Here is a 23,043-nt window from a genome sequence, read left to right as displayed (position 1 = left end):
ATCTAGATGCATGTGGTACCATATCACCTCAAGGTCGTCACCTTCGATGCAACAAAAACATCGTACTCACCTCAATTGGATATAAAATCCGCCACCATCAGTCTTGGATATAAAATCCACCACCATCAGTCATGAATGCATGAACATATGACTCAACTATAAATGCATATGTTCACACAAACAATAATCACCTCACCATCACCAATACATGTATATATGCAATCATCAATAATTCACCACCAATATATCATATATACAATCACCAACAACATTCAAAAATCACACAGCATAAAGTTGTCACATAATTACACCACCAATCATCTTCACATACCATATAACAATTCTCCATAAAGGATTCACAATCAATTGGTTCTCAAAAGTCATCTTTAGCCAAGTTCGTCTCTCCAAGACATAACTTAAAATTAATTGAACAATTAATTCAAAACCAAATAAACAAGCTCAATAGCCTATGCCTTGTATTCTCACAGTCCACATGTATGTGCAAAAGAGGTTACGTAAGCATTTCATCGGCCAAATACGATGAATTCATAAAAATCACAAAGTTCGTCTCCATTATCATTTTTCAAAGAATTTCCCAATTTCTAAGTAAAAACAAGTAGATTCACTACATCACAGCTTAACCACCTCTGTTGCACTCTTAAAAAATCAAGTTTTCAAGGATCAAAAACATTCCACAAGGATTGGGTCGACTTGGAACTAGTTATGCGGGATTTTTCAATAAAACGTTTCAAGAGTAATTTCCCCATAACTTGCAAACCAAAAATCGTATTCAAGTCAAACCAACGCCCTTAGAAAGATAATAATATTCTCTACAATTTTCATGTTTGCACCAAAAACCATTTCAAAACAAAAACGAGTGAAAAGACACAAAAACGCAAAAACAGGGAACACTGTCCTGTGACAACTCGCCACTGCGAGTTAGCAGTTGCTCGCTGTTGCGCGTATGCTTGCTCGCAGCTGCGAGTTTTGACAGTTCAGTCTCGGGAAAAAGAGCTATTTTCACCCCAAAACCCCAATTTTGACTTCCCAATGCCCAAATTTGATCCCAAAGTTTGTCTAAACATTTCTAAACATGAAAAGACACTCAATTCCATATAAAATTTGCCCCAAAACATTCTCTTAACAAAAATCATCATTTGACCCATTTTTCATCAAATATTCAAAAACAACACAAAGTCATATCAAACTCTCCAATTATGATTACCCAATGTTTTAATCATCAACAACAACATCTATCAACAACAACAGCAGCTAAACATCATGAGTTCACCAACAATTCATCACAACAACATCTCATATCACCATTTTTGGACAAAAATGCAAAGTATACATATAACCACCACTTAAGCATGTAATTTCATCACTAACAACTCAATTAACATTCAAATTACATACTCAAACATTGCATCAAAACATGAACACGAATTTGAAAGCAATTAGGTTCAATTCAACAATTTCACAAAAATGGGTAAAGAGAAAAAGATGTGAATTATGGTTGAAATCTAACCCTCTTACCTCTAACACCAAGATTTTCTAACCCAAGCTTCAATTTTGCTCCTAGATGTTGAATCCCCTCTTTGCCTTCTAACCCCTTGTTGTTGTTGTTGCCTCTAGTCTCTATCTCTTCTCTTCCCAAATGAAATGAAATGAAATGAATAATGTTTGTAAAACCTAGTGTTACCAACAACTAGAGTTTATATACTAGCTCTACTCAATTGGGCTTATCTCTTAAACCTTAATGGGCCTAACCCATTTCTATTCTAACACTCAAAATATCACTACTCACTTAATGGTAAATTATAACACTAACAGTCACTTAATGGTTATTTAAAATAATTACAACCCCCTCTCTAGTAACTTGGTAAAATAATACTCTTACTAAGCACTAAAAATAACCCTCATCCAAAATTACAAAATTACCCCTGCTATCAAAATGACCAAAATGACCCTAAGTCCAAAATGACTAAAATACCCTTCTACACCGAATTCTACAATTCCCAACCAAAAATACACACAAAGGCAAATAATCACATAAGAGCACCTATATCACACATAAATAAATAATAAAATAAAACTAGCGAAAATCGGGCTGTTACACTCTAAAGAAAGATAAATATATCATTCGATCGACAAAGCGTTCGCCTTCGCTCTGGGAGCATGTTGACTCCCAGGATCCACAAACACAGGCTTCACTGACATATTCAATAGAGACTAGTAAAAAAAGTGCATGGGAAAGAAACATGTCTCCCAATCCTCCTTAGCCAATTTCGGTTAAAGTCAACATACCACACAAAGACCAAATCTCAACTTTCATGTATCCACAACAACAAGAACCAAGCCTTATCCCACTAAATCTTTTCTAATGGTTTCTCGAATGGTTTTCTTAGGTCTTCATCTACCTCTTTTAACCTGACTCTCCTTCATTTGATCTACTCTTCTTACAACGGCATCTACGGGTCTTCTCTCTACATGTCCAAACCATCTAAGCCTATTTTCTACCAACTTTTCTACTATAGGTGCTACCCCCACTCTCTCTCTAATGGTGTCATTCCTAATCCTATCCTGTCTAGTCTTACCACTCATCCATCGCAACATCCTCATCTCCGCTACACTTACTTTACTCTCGTGTTGACTCTTAATCACCCAACACTCCGTACCATACAACATTGCCGGTCTGACTGATGTCCGATAGAACTTTCCTTTCAGCTTAAGTGGTACTTTCTTATTGCACAAAACACGTGAGGCTCTTCTCCATTTCAACCACCCAGCTTGAATATGATGATGTACATCAGCTTCTATTTCTCCGTCATTTTGTACTATGGACCCAAGATATTTAAACCGTGTAACTTGGGGTATGATATGATCTCCAACTTTCACCTCCAAAGTAGACCAACTTCTCCTTTTGTTGAAGTTACATTCCATATACTCTGTCTTGCTTCTACTCAAGCAGAAGCCATACGCTTCTAAGGCTTGCTTCCAGGTCTCTAGCCTCCCATTTAACTCCACCCTCGACACACCAAGCAAGACTACATCATTTGCAAAAAGCATACTGTAGACCATGATTTTCGGGTGTCAATCCATTGATTGGTTTTGAACCCTCAATTGTTTGGACTTTCTTGATTTTTCGTGGGAAGGGAAAATGAGTTAAACCCTTATTTGGATCCGGGGGTCGGTTATGATTAGGGAAGGTGTTAGGCACCCGCATCGTCTACGGTACTCCGTGGGAACCTCTTTCTAACTTTATTTTTATTTGAAAATTTATTGTTTAAAGTCTAAGTGAAAGAATGGAAGGAGAAGAAGTATGAGTTTTTGTTATTTTTATTTGATCGATTTGGAAGGAATAATCCCTTGCCTACGTACCCTTAAAAGGGATCAAAACCGCCGTAGTTCTCTCTCATAAAAATTTTTTTTTGTGGGTTAGGTTGATTTTAATTTGGTTTTGAAAATGGTTTTGAGAAGGGTTGCAAGAGCTCAAGGTATAGAAGAATAAAATAGAAGTGAGGTTGTTTCATTTTATTTGAGAAATTTAGTCTAAATTTAATTAAAGTTCATTTAGGAATTTGATTAAGAAAATAAAAGGGAAAACAACTTGGATTTGGATCCAAGATTTATTAAGAAAACAATTTGACTTTTGCTTATTTGATTTTTGAGATAAAAAAGGTTTTTCTAAACTAACGGAAAGCGAGCATAACGACGTGAAAAATAAAGCGAGAGTAAAGCAATAAATAAGGTGATATGGTGTCGGTGCTAGTGTCGGTGTGTGCAATTACTACGCTATTACATACCCTTCCTAGATACACACTAAGAGAAATGCAAAGCCCAAAACAAATTACATCACTTCCCTAATTATACACACTAAAGATTATAGGGCTTTGCAATAGGAAAAGAAATGCAGGAATAGGTTCTAAAATTAAAGCAATCATGATATAATAAGGTAAAGAGAAATTTAAAGGCATCATATGCTAAAATGCAATGCAATGATGTTAAGAAAATTTTAGCAAGGCATAAAATAAAGCAAGATTCACATGGAAAAATATTGAACAAGACATTAAAAAATGCATGAGATAAAACTTTAAAGCAAAGCACAAAAATAAAATGAGGTATAGAAACTAAAGCTTTAGAATGGATGGAACAATATCAATTGAAAGGAAATTAAAATAAAAATGCATGAAATTGTTTTAAAGATTTATGAAAATGAAGCAAACATGCTGAAGGAGTGCAAAAGTATTACTGGTAGGTGTCTAAAGCAAAACAGTAGAGAAAACATAAAACAGAAAGAATAGGCCTTCACTAGATCCATTGGCTTGGGATTTGATCCTGGCCCTAGAATTGTTTGATCATGAGGCTAGCAACAGCAGGCCTACCGTAAGCAAGAACAAGAAGGAAAGCAAGAAAACAAATAGGATGCTTCAGTAACCGTTAGATCTATCAAATGATAGATCTAACGGTTCACAATCCGCGATACATGCAATAACAGACTAAAGCGCGCAGTAATAACCAATAAAAACGAACAGGAGCCGTTGGATCTAACATAAAGTAATAGATCTGATGGATTTAGAGAGAAGGAAGAACCAAAAGAGACCGGTCCGGTTCAGATGAACCAGACCGGTTCACTCCCTCTATTAGAGGCCAGGGGCCGGTTTTCCTTCATAATTCAATGTTTTCCTTCTCTCTAAAACTTTTAAACACAAATAAATCTCTCCCCTCTCTCTAAAAATGGTCCGCCGGAGAAGAAGAAGGAAGAATGTCCGACGCGGCGGCCGGCCGGTTTCCGGCGGCGGAGCCACCGCGTCAGAAGCTTAAAACCTTTTTTTTTTAATTTTTTTTTCTAATCCTCTTCTTCTTCTCCTCCTTGTTTCGGATCTAAACTTATTTTTTCAAAATCATCACTCAAATGCCCTAGATCTACGAAAACATTTCATAGACAAAATCTCATGCATACATATGAATCAGTGCAGATTTGAAGAAGGAGAGGGTAAACAAACATTACCTCGGTTCAAAATTTAAATTAAAAGCTTTTGAAGGAAATTACAATAAAAACAGGACACTAAACACTTAAAAAGAGCGCATAAAATATTTTAAAATACTGATGCACAAAAGAAAAGATTTAAATTACACGAAGCTTGGACAAAAATGAATTTTACTTCAAACTGTAAAATAAAGCCTCAAAAAATTTTGAAAGACGACTAAATGATTTAAAATAGTTAAAGCTAAAAAGAGTTTGAGACGTTTTAAAATATGACTAAAAAAGAAATGACTGGTCCAAAATTGGGGTATGACACATACATCTCGGTGCTAACTCTTGGATGTGTTCCGTCAGTACATCCAAAACTAAAGTAAAAAGATAAGGACTTAGGGTTGACCCTTGGTGCAGTCCTATTGTTATGGAAAAATCTACGGTATCCCCATCCTGCGTCCTCACACTAGTCGAAGCTCCCTCATACATATCCTGGATAACTCTAATATAGGCAACCCTCATCCCTTTCTTCTCCAGGGCTTTCCACAAAATCTCTCTAGGTACTCTATCATACGCCTTCTCCAAATCAATGAAAACTAAGTGTAAGTCTTTTTTATCCGTCCGCATCGCTCCATCACGCGTCGAAGTAAGTAGATCGCTTCCATAGTCGACCTCCCAAGCATAAAACCAAATTGGTTATCCGTAACGTGAGTCTCTTTTCTCAGTCTTCGCTCAATTACCGTTTCCCATAACTTCATGGTATGACTCATGAGCTTAATTCCCCTATAATTCGCGCAATGTTGTATATCCCCCTTGTTCTTATAGATTGGAATTAAGGTGCTTCTTCTCCACTCGTCTGGCATTTTCTTCGTCCTCATAATCTCGTTGAAAAGTTTTGTGAGCCACACAATTCCTCTATCGCCAAGACTTTTCCACACTTCGATAGGTATGTTGTTTGGTCCAACTGCCTTGCCATTACTCATCCTTTTCAACGCTTCTGTGAGCCACACAATTCCTCTATCGCCAAGACTTTTCCACACTTTGATAGGTATGTTGTCCGGTCCAACTGCCTTGCCATTACTCATCCTTTTCAACGCTTCTTTCACCTCGTGCTCCTGAATCCGACGATAATAGTTATAGTTCCGGTCTTCCTCTCTGATGTCTAACCTGATAGAGTCTGGTAAGATCTCGTATCCTTCATTAAATAAGTTGTGGAAATACTTCTTCCACATATCCTTAATATCTCTTTCTTGAACCAAAACTCTACCCTCTTCATCCTTAATACACTTCACTTTGTCCATGTCTCTTATATTTCGTTCTCGTCCCTTCGCAAGCTTGTATATAGATTTCTCCCCCTCCTTGGTACCTAAAGATTGGTATAATCCTTCAAATACTTGAGTTCTCGCTTCGCTCACCGCATTCTTAGCTTCTTTCCTAGCTATCTTATATTTATCCCAAGTTTCGGCATTTTTACACTTAGACCAATCTGTAAAACAATCTCTCTTGATCCGAACTTTACTCTGAACACTGTCATTCCACCACCAAAATTCTTTACCGCTAGGCCCAAAACCTCTAGATTCTCCCAACATCTCTTTTGCCACCTTCTTAATCTCATGAGCCATCCTCTCCCACATATCATTAGCGCCTCCATGTGGTTGCCTGAAATCTCCCTCTAATACCTTGTGTTGGAATATCCTTTGTTTGTCACCCTTTAAATGCCACCACTTGATTCGCGGAGCCTCGCTACGGTCTCTTCTCTTTGCCCTCCTTTGTTTGTCACCTTTCATGCATCCATTTATCGTAAAAGTGGTGGATGGTCAGTGTGGGTTCTGTGTAGTTGCGGGTGTTACACCCTAATTTTGGACCTAAAAATACTAGCTCAATTCTTCTTTTCTTGTATTTCAAGTCATTTGAAATTATCTCTGACCAATTGCATCTTTCTCTGCATCTTATTCCAATATTGTTTGCAAAATTCATGAAAAATGGTATTTTAGTCATTTCCTGTATCCAAACTCATTTTAGTCCTTAAAAAAATTGTTTGAGTCTTTTCAATTGGTTTGTATAAGTCCTTGTTTAATTCCAAATCAAAATCCATTTCAAAAATTATGTTTAAAGTCATTTTGAGTCAGTTTAGCCCCTAGGGGCATTTTAGTCTTTTCATGTGTTAAAACTCTGTTTAATTTCCAAAAAAATTGTCTCTGAGTCTTTTAATTTCGCTTGTATAAACTCTTGCTTTAATTCCATGTCACAAACCATTTTAAAATTGCATCTGAGTCATTTTAGTCCCTAGGGGCATTTTGGTCATTTCACACGAAATTTCGACAGAGAGAGGTTACTTTAAAGTACCTCATTTAAGTAGTTGGTTCGTTTTAGTCCGTTTTGTCATTTTTAATCGTTTCACTTTACGTTATTTCCCATTTATCAATTTTTAATTCAATTTTATTTTTAAATTTCTATTTTAGTCCTAAAAACTTCTAAAAAATTGCACTTTAGTCCTTCAATTTCTAACATTTGCATTTTAGTCCTTTTTGTTATTTTTCTTTTTAGTTTTTTAATTTTTAATAATTGCAGAATGGTCCCTATTTTGTACCAAGTTTGTTTTTTGTCGTTTCTTATCAATTTTTGCAGGTCAGTCCCTTAATTTTCCAGAAATTGCACAAAGGTCCTCAAGGTCCCAAACTCAGCAAAGCCGAGGCCAACCAAGTCCAAGTACAGGTGTCAACAACACATTGGTCCAGAGGATACACATGTCAGCTATAAATAAGTGCACAGTGTCAAGAATCAATAACAACGTGCCAAATCACCACAAACACAATCCAACTTTCTCTCTCTCTTTTTCAAAGATCAAATCGTAACCGTTTTTCCCCAATTCTCCAGAAACTCAAGAACACATAAACCCTAACCGTATCAATTGAACAAAAACTCAACAAATTAGTGTTGATTCTCAGAGATTTCTTGAGAAATCATCATCATCGAATCCAAATCTCTGCAATTCAAGCTTGAATTCATCACAAAAGTGACAAACTCAAACGATCACAGAGACGGAGAAGTGAGAAGAAAAGAGATCGAAGCAGAATTCGATCAGTGAAGAAGAAGAGGATCAAGAACTGATTTATTTTCAGTTTCTTTTCAAAGCTTACCAGAAAGATCAAGAACGAACGTGAAGTTCTTCGAAAGAAATCTCTGTTTGAATCTCCATTCAAATCCAGGTAAACTCGTAAAACCCTCTCGTTTTCATTCTAAATCTTCATCGAGGGCTCGAAATTGAAAATAAACGGTGAATCGAAGTGGAAACTTCGAAAAGATTTGAAAAAAGTTCGAAACGAAACCCTAAAAATGTAAATCCTCAGAGATTCACCGTTTATTTCATGAATCAGAGTTCAAATCCATAATCAGCGTAGAAAATAGGTTAAATTAGGGTTTAGATTCAAGAAGTTTAGAAAAATAGTTGAAACCCTAGAAACCGAAGGTTTAAGATCCGATCTACTTCGTTTCAGCCACAATTTCATAAAAATAGTCTCAGATTCATAAAGAGGGGAGGAAGACGTTTAGTTCTGGGCAATTAGTTTCAAGAAATAGCTTTAGATCGTCGGAGAAGATGAAGATTCCGATGAATCTTCATCCTCCTCCGCCGTCTTCCGCCGTCCTCCCCAGTTTACGGCAAGGCTGAGTTTCAGAGAGAAGATGAGAGAAGAACGAGTGAAGAAAGAGAATGAGAAGTGAAGAATGAATCAGACCGATCACTAGGCATTTATATAAGCCCTTGAACCGGTCTGGTTCAATTGGTTCGCTTCCCTTTTGCGCCCTGGCCGTCAGATCTAGGGTTTGATCCAATTGGATCAATCCAACGGCCTTCTTTGATTCCTGGTGGATCCAGGATCCACTTCCCCTTAGGCTTGGGTTTGGGCTTAGGTTTCCTGCGTGGTTTCTTTGTTTTTTTGCTATTTTTGTCACTGCTTCTTGCTATTTGCACACCTATATGCTCAAATACTTTGATAAAAATTACTAAGAAATTCCTATGTGTTCTTGATCATTTTCTTAATATTTTTGTGATGTTATTATGTGTTAAATCTTGATTAAAAAATGTGTAGTATTTTCTTGTTAATTGTTTACCATTTTGTCAAAATTTGTGAAGTTTTATATGTTCTCAAGCTTTAAAAATCCCTTAAAAATCCTAAAAAATTTCATACATGTTTCTTGTTATTTTTTGTGATGTTTCTATGCATTTTGTTTACTGAAAATCTTGTAAAAAAATAGTATCACATTTTCTTGTATTATTTCTTGATTTTATGTGAAGAAACCTCTAAAAATTGCTCAATTCCATTCTATGTTCTTGATGACTATTTGATATACATGTTATATGATTCTATGAACATTTAGCTACTGTTTGTACATAATTTTGATGCTTGTGTGTGAATCTTGATTAGTTGCTTGGTTTACAAGTTACATTTGTGAATAAATAATGCAAATATGCCTAAATATATCATGAATCTTGACTTGAATGTGTTCTTATCATTCTCATATTATTGATTGTAATAAAACCTTTAGAAAACTGGCATGATATGAGGATTATAGGCCATATACTTGCCTTGATGTCATGGTAAATTTTAGGTGCATTTTGCCACTTTTAGGTTAAGAGTTTCATTACTTTTTGTCAAGTTTTTTAGGGTTTCTTTTGCTTATGATTTCCATTCTATTATGTCTTATGCTACTAACCCCTTTTATTTCATGTTTCATGCATCCCATAAGCTCCTCTCATCTCATATTCATCTCTATTTTTTTCTTGCAATTTAATTCTTGCCAAGATTTAGCATGTAAAAAAAACCCTAGGGATTTTTGTACTTTACTTTTATGCAATTTAAATTTCTTGCAAGACCATAGAATGTATCTAGGCCAATGATGTAAAGGACAATGGACTCTAATGATGTACACTGACACAAGCACCGACACATGCACACACATCACATAGATATCTTTAGGTATACGCTTAGGTTATGCATGTTTAGATGTATGTTTAGGATTGAATGTTTAGATGAATGCCTAGGATTTACACTTAGGAAAAATCATTTTCCAAAAAATATGAACAACATCACTCAAATCACTTTCTAAATAAACCTTGGGATCAAAATCCCATTGTATTTTTCCTTTTATTTTCTTAATCAAATTTCAATGAAAATTAATCATACTTTGACTTTCTTTTCCAAAATCACTAATCACACCTCACAATTTCACAATCTTATGCCCTTGAGGCCTCTCTCTCTCATTCTTCAAATTCCAATTTTCAAACTTAAAATCAACCAACAAAAACAAAAACATTTTTGGAAGAGAACTACGGTGGATTTGATCCCTTAAAAGGGTATGTAGGCAAGGAAACAATATTCCTTCAATTCAAATAAAATAAAAATTCAAACACATTCTTCTCCCTCCAATTCATCACTTAGAAAACTCTTAGATTTAAATAAACACTTTCAAATAGCATTTAAAAATAAAGTGCGCGCGTAGAAAGTAAAGACGGTTCCTATAGGTTACTATAGTCGTTATGGGTGCCTAACACCTTCCCGTAGCGAAAACAACTCCCGGACCTCGATTCTCAAGGGTTTTGCTTATTTTTCCCTTCCCAAGAAAAAATGAGATATCACCGGTTAAAAAGGTTCAAACGTAATCAATGTTTGACACCCGAAAACCAAGACAAAACAGCAGGCTTACGTAAATTGACTATTGATGATCACCATATGATCTATTACCAACTTCAGAAAGAGATTACCGGTGAAAAAAATGAGCACTATCGACGGTTGATTGGGGTGGATATGAGATATAAACAGGTCGTAGACGCTCTAAACTTTTCTAGTATTGGTCCTACATCACCGGATAAATGGATGTCGAATATGAGTTTTCTCATTGCACGGAGATACAAACATTTGGTCCTTCTGCTATCCATTATGAAAGAGCGATCATAAACCTTTTCCCTCTATGCAGTGAACCGTCACATAGAAACCGATTGATGTGTCTAACACATGTGAATGACAACCATTGTATGATGATATATTTGAATGATGGTTGTCCAATTCCTCCCACTTCTAGGTTATGGAGACGACACTCTCGAGATGATGCAAAAGAATGGCCTAATAGATATGTCCATCAGATGAATGACTATAATGCACTATGTCCTTTAGAGAAGCTGAAAACCGACTACCTAACAACCTAACCAAACCTTTCCCAATTAGAAACAAATGATTATCAAAATACATTAATTTTTTGAAAGGAATTGGTACCTATACATTTAAGGGTTAAATAAACAAATGACTCATCATAAAACAGCATAAATGAATAGTTTTAAAGGAATGAGTACTTATACATTTAAGAGTTAAATACATTTTGGATTTTAAAATTTTGAATGAATAGTTTTAAAGGAATGAGTACTTATACATTTAAGAGTTAAATACATTTTGAATTTTAAAATTTTGATTTTAGTTTATGTTACCAACTTTTAGTCTCTAAGATGTTTTTCATCAATATTTTTGTTCTATTTTGTTAAATCCATAATGTGTGGCAAATGAAATTCTATGAGGCACTTGTCACGTGGACAAGGGTTGGGAGTAGACTGTATCTTTGGGGTAGTTAGGCTACCACATTTTTAAAAAACTATTTAAATTTTTTTAATAAGTTAGTGTATTTTTATATTTAACTACTTTAATAATGTATATTTTACTACTCTCCAAATGTATATTCTATTTGAATTTTCGTCCTTGAAGTTACTAATCATTCCAATTTACCACTGTAAATATTAATCATTTGAAAAATGGTCCTAATTACATCTGATTAGTAACTTTAGGGACGAAAATTCAAATGTCCTATATTTGCAGGGACGAAAGACCTATTTAAGCCGACCACCTCGCCCAATCATCACTTGCCACATGGGCACCACGTCGCTAATGACAGCACACCTCAACAAAAAAACCTCATTAGGAACAAAAGTCAAATGATTAATATTTGCAGTGGCGGATTGGAAGGATTAGTAACTTCAGGGACGAAAATTCAAATGACTTACATTTGCAGGGACGAAAAACCTATTTAAGCCTTTAATAAATAAATTATTTTTGTATAATAATGTAAAGTTAGTGGGACCTATTTAAGTATTTTTTTATTAGAGACCTTATTAGTGCATTGCCATTGTAGTCATTGAGTCTTTAATAGATACTTTCATTAAAAAATTATATATAAATGATTTGTACATATGGAGTCCATTTAAGGAGTCTTTATTAGCATAGTTTTAAAACTCGGTTCAGCCATCGAATCGGCAGGGGTACTGGGTCACTGAGTCAATGGTCGAACCATCGAGTCAGTGGTTCAACCGAATGACTAAATCGAATTAAACCGGATAACTCGGTTAGATGACTCGATCTTAAAATAATTTTTTATATGTATTTAACTAGATTAAAAATATATATCAAACTAAATTTATACTCTATTTGTTATTTGTTAAAGTCGTGGAAGTCAAGATAGAAGAAATTATCTTATATCTATCAAAAAAATTATCTTATAAAAAACATAATATCGCCCTTTAAAAAAGTATAATTATTCAAAAAATAATAATAACATTGCTTTATATTTTTGTTGACACGGGCTTTTCTAATTGCAAGTTCTTGAAACATAGAAGGCCAACGGTGGTTGCCCCCCCAGGTTTTTGTTCAGGGAGGACCAGATGGTTGACGCTCAAAAGCTCCTCAAACTTTTTCTTCATGCCTCCCATGGAGAGACTTGATACTCCACCAGTGATGACGTTGACGGTGGGAAACTGTTCCCAAGTGCACGCATATGGAGTTATTTCCAAGTGCTCTGGGAACTTATCCAGCTGCTCCACAGACATAGCGACAACTGCGTCCTTATCTTTTCCGTCGGTGATTAGTTCGACGGTTTGCCTTTCCGACTCGGAGTTATTGGTGAACTACTTGAGCCGGGCTCGTTGTATGAGGATTTCAATTGCATCCTTCAGGTGGTTGCAATCGTCAGTCAAGTGTCTGTGACACCTTTGGAACCAACAGTACTTCGTTTTGTCGACTCATTTCTTCTCTTGCGAGGGAGATTTTGGGGGTTTGATCCCTACCTCCTTCAGTTCGGAGACCTCGATCTCAACGAGAATCTTTTCCCTGGACATTGCCAAGGGGGTGTATTCTGTGAAGCGACCGACAGGTCCTTTACCTTCACGGGAAGGCTTTCCTTCCTTCTTTTTCTCATGGAAAGGCTTCTTGGAAGACTGAGCGGCAAGTTCTTGCTTCCTGTTTTTGTTGAGAATGTCAGCGTACAACTCCTCTTCATACCTGATGTACGTCTTGGTGATCGCTAGGAACTCCCTCAGAGTCCTTGAGCGATCGAGCTAAATAACCTTTTTCATGTTTGTGCTAGCGCGCAAACCTTTTGCAATGAGATACCTCTTCATAGATTCGTCGGCACCTCGTACTTGCACAACTTTTTTGTTGAACCTCTCGATGTAGTCTCGAAGAGGCTCTCTTTTTCCTTACACTATTGCTTTAAGAGACGCTACCATTTTGGGTTGGGTCCTTGAAGTAGTGAAATGAGCAGTGAACTCATGGCACATATCGTCCCATGAGTCGATAGAGATCCTCCTTAGGTTTTTGAACCAAGTCATGCCTCCTCACCGGAGAGTGGTGACGAAGAGCTTGCATTTGACGGCGCCTCGCACCGATCTGTAGGTGAGGATGGCCTCGATGAATTCCATGTGCTTGTCAGGATCCATGGTTCCGTCGTACGAATCCATCTGAGATGGCTTCTCAATTCTGTGAGGGATTTGGGCTTCACGGAGGTGTCGTGCGAAGGGACCGTAAGCATTACGATCGATGCGAGCATCGCGATCATCTTCAAAACTGGAAGAGGACCAAGAGCGCCTGTTACATCTTGGTGGCGACATCCTTGGAGGAGATCTTCGTGGGGATTTCCTTCTGGGCGATCGCCGACTTTGGCTGGGAGACCTCACGCTGACCGAACGTCTGGGAGTTGACCCTAATAGTAAGTACTTAGGAGGTGACATTATTAATGTTGAATAAAATCTGCTAATCCTAGGAGGTAACTAGTTGGTAATTAAGGAAACAAGTACCTACTTGAAGGAAATAAGTCATAGCCTAATAGAACCATTCTCTTAAACCCTTGGTAAGGTAGACGAGATAGGGTTTCCCGTTTGTAGAACTACTAAGTGTGTGAGAGATTGTGCTATGAGTGTCCTAAGATTCATAGATGGATAGACCTACAAGAACCTTGACCTTCATTTCCTTGGGCAATTTTGGAAAGCTAATATAAAGTATATGCTTTCAATTACCTTAGAGACGGTAAGACCCCACACGTAAAGACCATTGTGTGATCAGCAGGTGCAACCAGACTTAAGAGGGATATACCTAGTTAACCGAGATTTATAGACCCCACAAGTAAGGATCACCGTGTGATCAGCAGATGCAGCTTCCAACCTTCTAGGTTAGTCACGTCCCAATGACCTCATCACTTGTATATTCTACCTAAGATAAATAAACGCGACATGACTGCTATTTAATATCCAACAATATAAATTGAGGGGATTCAAATAATCCTAACCGCTGCTTACTTTTCTGCAAGCAAAAACAGGTAAACTTGCTCTGTTGCAAACTGATAAAAATTGCAACTCTTTCTAACTCTTATCTTTTTTTATATTGTCCACTTAAAAATAAGTAACGTGAATTGTTTGGACTGAACGAAAATCCCTGTGGATACGATACTCTACTTATTACTTTATTACTCGGTAAACGATTTGGTACACATGCCTAATCCGCACATCAGGGTCACACTTCATTCCTACTGTCCCTGCGGCATCTAAGGGTTTTCTTTGGAGGAAAGAGATTCCTCTCAAGGTCTCGATTTTTGCTTGGCGTCTTTTTTGGAATAGATTGCCTACGAAGGTGAATTTGTTTCAAAGAAAGATTATTCAGCAAGATGCTAAATTGTGTGTTACTGGTTGCAGGTTGTTAGAGTCGGATGACCATCTTTTTTTGTTATGCAGTGTGTTCGGTCAGGTTTGGCAGCTCATTCGGCATTGGTTGGGTGTCCATTCAGCAGACTCCTCAACCATAGTCGACCACTTTACTCAGTTTGTCACTTCATCAGGTCTTGCAAAATCACGGTGTTCTTTTATGAATTTAATTTGGTTTGCAAGTTCTTCAGTGATTTAGAAGGAAAAGAATGCTAGAATTTTCCGTGCTATAGAAGCTACACCTTATAAACTTTTGGAGAACATAAAGCTACTTTCATTTTGGTGGTTTAAAGCACAATTTTCGGCTTATTACTATAAATTTCATGATTGGTGTCAAAACCTATTTTTATGTTGAAGAATACTAACAACACTCACTTTTCAACTCTATCTCTCTAGCACTCACTCTTCTATTGGATGAAATCAATGTATCTCCCACCACTTTGTGTTGGTTCAATTTTCAAAGTATAGACTCACAATGATTTAAACCAATAAAAAAGTGAATATTAGAGAGTGTGTTCAAAAGAGAGTGTTGCTAGCATTACTCTTTTATGTTTGGGTGTTGGCTAACTGTTATTATTACTGTTTGAAACTCTGTTGTAATTATTGGTTATTCTCTTTGGCACACCTTGTGTTGGAGGGATAGACCGTTGGTTTTTAATATATCCTACTTTGATTTGTTCAAAAAAGTATTTATAAGAATTGATATTATATGCGTAAGTATGTTGAAGGACTAATATTACAATATCAACGAAACCTTTTAACATACAAGATTATTACGACTATCTTTAATTTTTTTGGTTTCGAGGATGCTAGTGTTGTAAATTTGTTTTGGTCTCGAGGATGCTAGTGTTGTAATTTTGTTTTGGTCTTTTTGGCACGTCTTGTTCTAGAGAGCCGACTCCTTTCGTGTGTTAATGTATTTCATTTTGTCTTGTTTAAAAAAGATTATTGTGACTAATATAGTTCACAATCAAAGACTATTGTGATTAGTCGTTGGATATTAAGACCAAAATGACTGTTGTACTCTTTATTTTCTAACAAAAGGTGACTAGGAATATTGGAAGACGGAAAATGGAATCTGTCAAATTAATGAGACCAAACGTTCTTCGAAAATTATTATTAAATATTTGATGTCAGAGGAGTGTAAATAGGATATCAGGGATTGTAACTAGCAAATTATGGTGATGTTACTGATGTATGTCCTGTTAAAATTTCATATAGGAACATGTTAATTGTTAACAACAAGGTAAAAATGAAATGTTTTCGTCTTGTTTCTGCAATATGGTATCTCTCAATCTTTGATTGCCTTAATATTTGAAACTCTGTTGCAGATTCTGTCCATGTACGCATATATCTTCATGTTTCAATCGTCATAACAAGGTAGCTTATATTATTTACAATTTTCTAAAGATGATTTTATGTTTTGCATTTTCAATTCCTTTTAGGCATGTATATGGTCAAATTAGTAACATGCTTGCTTGAAGATTAGATTTTGGGTTGTTTAGATTTGAAATCATGATTTTTTTGTTTTGAAACTTTAATGTCCTTTCACTTGATCACACATCATATTAGTTATATATCTCTTGTATTTGTTAAATTAATTAATTGGGTATTATGTTGTAAATAGTCTTATTGATATTGTTTTACGACACTTCTACTAATTGTAACACATACGGACACGACACGAACACAGACACGACACACCGACACCGCTAATAATTTGTGTCGGTGTCGGACACAACATGTGTCCGACATCGAGACACGTCTAATCCAAGGAGTGTCCGTGCTTCATTGATTTAGGTTGTTCATAAAAAACAGAGATGTACGGCTAGTGTGAGATTCGGTTCTTGTGTTTGCACTTGATCTGGGTATATTTCTGGTTGTTAGATAAGATAGTTTAGGATTTGAACAGTGGTGAATTGTGGCAATGGAGAAAATACTAACATGACAATTTACATACTAACATATGCCATTCAAAGCAAAAAATGGTGAGTTTTGGGATGTGTAGGAGTTGGAGTATAGGGAGGTTAAGGGTTCGATACCCTCTCTTAAGAGTCCCAAATTAGATGAGATAATAAGACCTGAAAACGGGTTTATAAGTAGGAGGCATCCCTCACTCTACAAGCCGGTTTTAAAGAGTTCAGTTAGGCCCAACCCAAATTTGAAGATGGTACAATAACCTGTCCAATATCCATTAGACCACCACTATCATCGTGCCACTCGTGTCACTCTCTGGATGTTCACTCTTGTGTGTTAGGAGTTTAGTGACTGTCCCATATTTGATGAGATAAAGCCAGCATCTCTCAGTATACAAGCCAGTTTTGTTGGGCTAATCTCAACCCAAATTCTTAGATCCTCCGGTTCTACTAATTAAGGATTAACATCTGACTCATTTGCTGTTCAATTTTTTTTTTCTTATTGTTTTTGAAAGAGAATTTAGGATACTTGTCTGAAGTGCATTATTTTGAACTTAAACTATTGAAGAATTTATAGTTACAGGTATATATATTTGTGGAGATACTTGCAAGGCCAACTTTGGGGGTTTCCAGTGTTACAAAAGTAGAGAAACCTTATGGATCGACTCAATGGTTCTGCCAATCTAATGATAGTTTCAGATCTTGATTACACAATGGTAAAATATAATTTCGACAGGGGTCTGACTTTAAATTTTCTTGAAATGAAATGTGGTGAAGCCTGTGTGTTTCATTGCAGGTAGACCATGACGATCCAGAAAACCTTGCTCTTCTCAGGTTTAATGCACTATGGGAAGCTTATTATCGTCATAATTCTCTGCTAGTTTTCTCTACTGGGAGATCACCTACTATATATAAAGAGTTAAGAAAGCAGAAACCTTTGTTGACTCCCGATATAACGATAATGTCTGTTGGAACTGAAATTACATATGGCGAATCAATGGTACCAGATGACGGGTGGAAACAGTATCTGGATCATAAATGGGACAGGGACATAGTTATGGAAGAAACAGCCAAGTTTCCTGAGCTAGTTAGTCAAGTACGTATCTATCATGTATTCTGTTAATTTATGATTATTAAGATGCTTATCGTTTATTACTTGGGTGAGCCTTGAAGCAACCTTATGGTTGTTGCATTGTAACCTGGAGGTCGTCAATTCAAACCGTAGAAGCTAGAATCAGCCTCTCCGTGAGAGCCTCGTGCATTAGGCTACCCTTTATCGTATATCAAAATTCTTATATGTTGAATCATGTAGGGAGAATGACCTTAAATGCAGTGCTGTATTTGCTATTTTAAGAGCATTTATATTTAATTATCAGTATGTTGTCTTTGAAATTTCTAGAATAACTGCAGTCAGAGACAGAGCAACGACCTCACAAGGTTAGCTTCAATTTGGAGAAAGGGAAGGCATCAAAAGTCATGCAAGCTCTCTCAAAATGTTTGGAAAAACGTGGGGTAAGATTATTGTCATTATCCATAGAAACATGGGATAAGATTGTAATTTGTAATTCATAAACAACCTTACTGGTAGAAATTTGTGTGCTTCGTTTGAGAGCTTTACCTGCATTTTGTTTTTTTATGGTTGGTGCTTAATATGGCTGATCAAGTAGTCTTAATCTAATTTACTTTTAAAATGCCACAGTTTTATTGTATTTGAGATTTTCTTACTTCTGAAATTACTGCTTTGTTTTCCAGTTAGATGTGAAAATAATTTATAGCAATAGTATTGCTTTGGATGTATTACCACAAGCAGCTGGCAAAGGAAGGGCCCTTGCTTTTCTGCTCGAAAAATTAAAAGCTGATGGAATTCGACCACTCAACACTCTTGTTTGTGGTGATTCTGGAAATGATGCCGAACTGTTCAATGTACCTGAAGTGTATGGTGTCATGGTTTGTAACATTATGAAAATTACTAAATTTTCTATTTATATACTCCCACATTTGTCTGCTGTGTTTTTAATTTGTGACTGCTGTCGTGGTTGTGGTTACAATGTGAACCTTTATATTGCTGTAAAATGTGGTGTCGAAATTGCAGTTGCGAAGTTGTTGCGGAGACTTCAAAATCTGCAATATTGTGGCCACAATTTTCAGTTCCAGACCACAATTTAAAACCATGTTTGTCACAGTTGTCTATTGTGATTTTTAATTATGATTATACGGTGAAAAATAATTGCTCGCATATTTACAGGTCGGTAATGCGCAAGAAGAATTGGTTGAATGGTATGCTGAAAATGCAAGGGACAATGCACAAATAATTCATGCAACGGAGAGATGTGCAGCTGGTATTATGCAAGCCATTGGTAACTTCACTCTTGGTCCAAATGTGTCTCCAAGAGATGTTAGAGACTCAATGTTAAACATTAAAATTCTTAGTCCTAGCCATGAAGTAGTGATGTTCTACTTATTATACGAGAGATGGTTGCGTGGAGATGTTGATAATTCTGAGCAGTATATACAAAATATAAAATCAATATTTGTAAGTTTGATACAATTTTCGAATTTAATGTATGGTCGCAAAATTGATTAGAAATCCATTGCTAAGCCTGGTCAGTCAGAGTTGAATTGATCTTGCATGCATGAATACCAAATGCCGACTTTTGCCAAGGCCGGCCGAATTATTTTTAATAGTAAGTGGGGCCTAAAGCAAGGTTGAATATATAGGACCTTGCCTCTTCAAAAAAAAAGAATATATAGGACCTTAGTTGTTAGAATATGTGGCCATTTTGCTTGTAAAATCTAATGAAAAGTAATTGATTGTTGGTGGGCCTAAAACGAGGGCTTTAGCAGCCTTACTTTTGGGCCGGGAGTTGGAATAATTCAGAACTGAAATGAAGTTCCAGTTGACATATATGGTCTAATAAATGCAGAATTTTATATAGCCAAATATTTTCTATATATGATTATATGAAACATTAAATGGGTGGACATGTTTTTTGTAACTTGAAATTAAGTGATGTAGATTTTGTGAACCTAAAGAGTAAAACTGCCAATGCTATTTTCTCACATTTTTTGTTTGTCTGTAGCATTCTACTGGGAATGTTGTCCATCCCTCAGGAGTTGAACGACCTATGCAGCAAATTATTGATACTTTACCAAAGCTGTTCGGTGAGAAGCGAGGCCTAGACTTTCGAGTTTGGATTGATCGTGTATCTTTTGCAGAGGTTAGTTTGGGCTCATGGCTGGTCAACTTTGACAAGTGGGAGTTATCTGGTGAGATTATTTTCTAACTCTCCATGGTCTTTTTTTTTATAACTTTGCTTCTTTATTTCCTTCATGAGTTTTTCACAAGGGTTTGAATATGCAAGAATGGACTAGTATTGTGGGAATGTTTGACATTCCTGTTTAATTATTTGACTTTTTTTCATTTTGAGACATCAATTAAAGATGGAAATTAAAGAATCTGAAAGTACGTGTTAGGATAGAACAAAGGTGAATTAGAGTAGTGATGAGGTATTTGAGCAATTGGTTAGTTAGTTTGTAAAGGAGAGTGCTATTTTGTGTTCATCATATATTCTTTTGCTTTTCCTGTTATTGCTTAATACAGTTATCAGTTTGACATGTATCTTCTAAGCATTAACGTGTTGCGTCCTTCATACCTTAATCTTTACCTTGGCACAATTTTAAAATGTGTTCTCGCATATTGCACAAGTTACATGTACTATGAATGGTTGATATTAGAAATACAATTAGTATTTGCTTTCAAAGTATGACCAGTTCTGTGGGAAGTATCAGTGCTCGTTCTGCAGAAACTAGAACCGGATTTATACGATGAATGATTGTTATACGAGTAATTGTCCGATTTTCATCCGTGATCATGCTTCTAAGTTTCCAAATTCAATGTAGTATGTTGATTTTCCTTTTGCTCATTCAAATTGTACTTAAGGGTTCTTATCTAAGGCTGTTAAGTATAATTTGGTTTTATGACTTTTATAATTTGTCCTGCTCTTCTTTGACTTATTAATTTCTGTCATCCAAATCAGGGACTGAGTTAAGGTGTTGTTTAACAAAGGTTTTGATGAACTCAAAGGTGAGTACTCAAGTCTTTCTAAGTATCTGCTCTTATTTTTTATTTAATAGCGCGCTTTGGTCCCCGACGTTATCTCTCATTTGTACTCAAGGTTTTGATGAACTCAAAGGTTTTGCAAACAGAGAGTGACGTTGTGTTACTGACATGGCATGACATGCGAAATGGTCGTGCCACGTCATCATTCAATAGATGACTATCACACGAGAGACAAAAACCGAAAAGAAAAAAAAAAAATGTTTTATATGAATATTTTGATAAATGTTACCAATTATTAATTATTAATTACCAACATGTGGATTTTTGGCAGGTTGAAGCACCAAATGAGTTTACCTGGATGCATTTACATCAGACTTGGTTGGATGGTTTAGAAGGAAAGGATGATACTTCTTGGTTTATCTAATACTGTTAACCTTTTCAATGTATTTAGCTGAGTATTGGACATTGAAATCTGCACTCACACCTTAGAGGTGACCAAGCTGCGAGGTGTATTTTGTTTGTGTAATAATAGTTCTGTCAAGGCAACCTGAAATGTTGATGAAAGAAGTCTAGACTAATAAGAGAAGAAACTAAATTCTACAGTGTAAAACAGTTGGATGAAAATTTTCAAAACAAGTCAATTTATGGTGTGAGATAGCTCAACTAATTTAAGTTAAAGATAAAGCTAATTGACTGCAGTTGCATCATTTGTTATGGGGTGGTGTTAACTTGTGCCCTTATGCGGTCTAAAACAAAGTTATGAAGTGAAATAAGTTAAACACAAAGAGCAAGAGATAACACAAGCAATTATCCTAATTTCCCTCACAAACCGAGGTTAGAGTCCCTTTACACTTTCAAGGGATTTTCACTATAATCTCACTAGATTACATTTTGCTCAAACACACAAGTAAGATATTTCTTTTGTTCAATCACACAAGAAAGAGACTTCTGCAAACAAAGTTTTAAAAATAAATAAGATTGTTTTTACACTTTATATACAATCAGACGTGTAATAAATTTAAGTTCATATGACTTCTGAGACTTAAGAAATTCTAAAAAATAAAAGTTTATACGAATTCGAGCATGCATCTCTAAAGAATGAGCAATTCCTACTAAAGAGTCACATAATATTAATGTACCAAAAACTCCTAACTCTAAGGATATCAGGACATGTGAAGCTTGTCCTAAATTACATGAAGATATCTAGAACAAGCCTCAAGTTCCCATGACCTTTGCTAAAAGATCAAATAACTTTAACTCATTCCAAAAGGTCCTCCAAAAATAAGTTTCAAAACAAACATCGAAATAACAAAGTTCATGGACACAAAGTTATGTGTCATTATTGTAGAGAAGTTGGGTACACCACACCTCATTGCCGTGCAAATTTTAGTTCTGAAAGGGTTAATGGGATGGGTACCAAAACAATATACTTATTTCACTAATCCCAAGGACCCAACGTATGTTGGGGAGCTAAATCTTACCTAAATGTTGTAGGAGTGCTTTGCGACCACTAGAAGAAAATGATATCTAGATAGTGGTTGTTTAAGACACATGATGGGAGACTCATCCATGTTCATCGACTTTAAAATAAAGGAACACGAGTTTGTCTCTTACGGTGACAATAATAAAGGTTAGATTCTAGGTAAGGGTGTTGTGGTAAATCCCTCCACAACCACAATCAAAGATATAATTCTTGTTGAAGGGCTTAAGCATAATCTCCTTAGCATTAGTCAATTTTGCGACAATGAGTTTACTATAACTTTCAACTCCCATGGTTGCATCATTGAGCATAATGATGACAACGAATTATGTTTAAGGGTTTAAGAGTTGATAATGTATATGTTCTTGATTTAGATGATGTATCACTAAGTGACGCTAAATGTCTTATGTGATACTTGTCAAAAGGGGAAGCAAACTAGAGTATCTTTCAAACCAAAAAATGTTGTTTCTACTTCAAAACCTAGCTTCTCCATCTTGATCTTTTTGGTCCTTCAAGAACAAAAAGTCTAGGTGGAAATTATTACGGATTTGTTATTGTTGATGACTATTCTAGATTTACTTGGACTTTCTTCTTGTA

General features: G+C 36.0%; 2 protein-coding genes across 3 annotated transcripts; one reads left to right on the top strand and one right to left on the bottom strand.

Annotated features, from left to right (window-relative positions):
* Nucleotides 1-2,139: 2,139 nt before the first annotated feature.
* LOC146954598 (uncharacterized) lies at nucleotides 2,140-6,765 on the bottom strand. The gene is made up of 2 exons (XM_085745228.1): nucleotides 5,719-6,765; nucleotides 2,140-2,232 (listed from the first exon to the last, which is right to left on the bottom strand). The coding sequence occupies exons 1-2, from the start codon at nucleotides 6,763-6,765 to the stop codon at nucleotides 2,140-2,142; spliced, it is 1,140 nt and encodes a 379-aa protein (XP_085601354.1).
* A 9,176-nt stretch (nucleotides 6,766-15,941) lies between these two features.
* LOC146954597 (sucrose-phosphatase 1-like) lies at nucleotides 15,942-21,619 on the top strand. 2 transcript variants are annotated; one of them, XM_085717205.1, is made up of 10 exons: nucleotides 15,942-16,236; nucleotides 16,322-16,370; nucleotides 17,484-17,622; nucleotides 17,703-18,002; nucleotides 18,317-18,418; nucleotides 18,659-18,853; nucleotides 19,152-19,439; nucleotides 19,987-20,173; nucleotides 20,944-20,990; nucleotides 21,298-21,619. In XM_085717205.1, the coding sequence occupies exons 3-10, from the start codon at nucleotides 17,563-17,565 to the stop codon at nucleotides 21,388-21,390; spliced, it is 1,272 nt and encodes a 423-aa protein (XP_085573331.1). In that variant the 5' UTR covers nucleotides 15,942-16,236; nucleotides 16,322-16,370; nucleotides 17,484-17,562; the 3' UTR covers nucleotides 21,391-21,619. The 2 variants fall into 2 exon arrangements, with proteins under 2 accessions (XP_085573331.1, XP_085573336.1); XM_085717210.1 differs by lacking the exon at nucleotides 15,942-16,236 and having other exon boundaries at nucleotides 16,246-16,370; nucleotides 17,475-17,622.
* The last annotated feature ends 1,424 nt before the right edge of the window (nucleotides 21,620-23,043 follow it).

The sequence above is a fragment of the Medicago sativa genome, chromosome 1 (genome assembly GCF_051527215.1).
Source record: "Medicago sativa cultivar Bolivia chromosome 1, Bolivia_mono, whole genome shotgun sequence".
NCBI lineage: Eukaryota > Viridiplantae > Streptophyta > Magnoliopsida > Fabales > Fabaceae > Medicago > Medicago sativa.
Note: the sequence above shows the minus strand (reverse complement) of the source record. Positions and strands in the feature narration are given on the sequence as shown.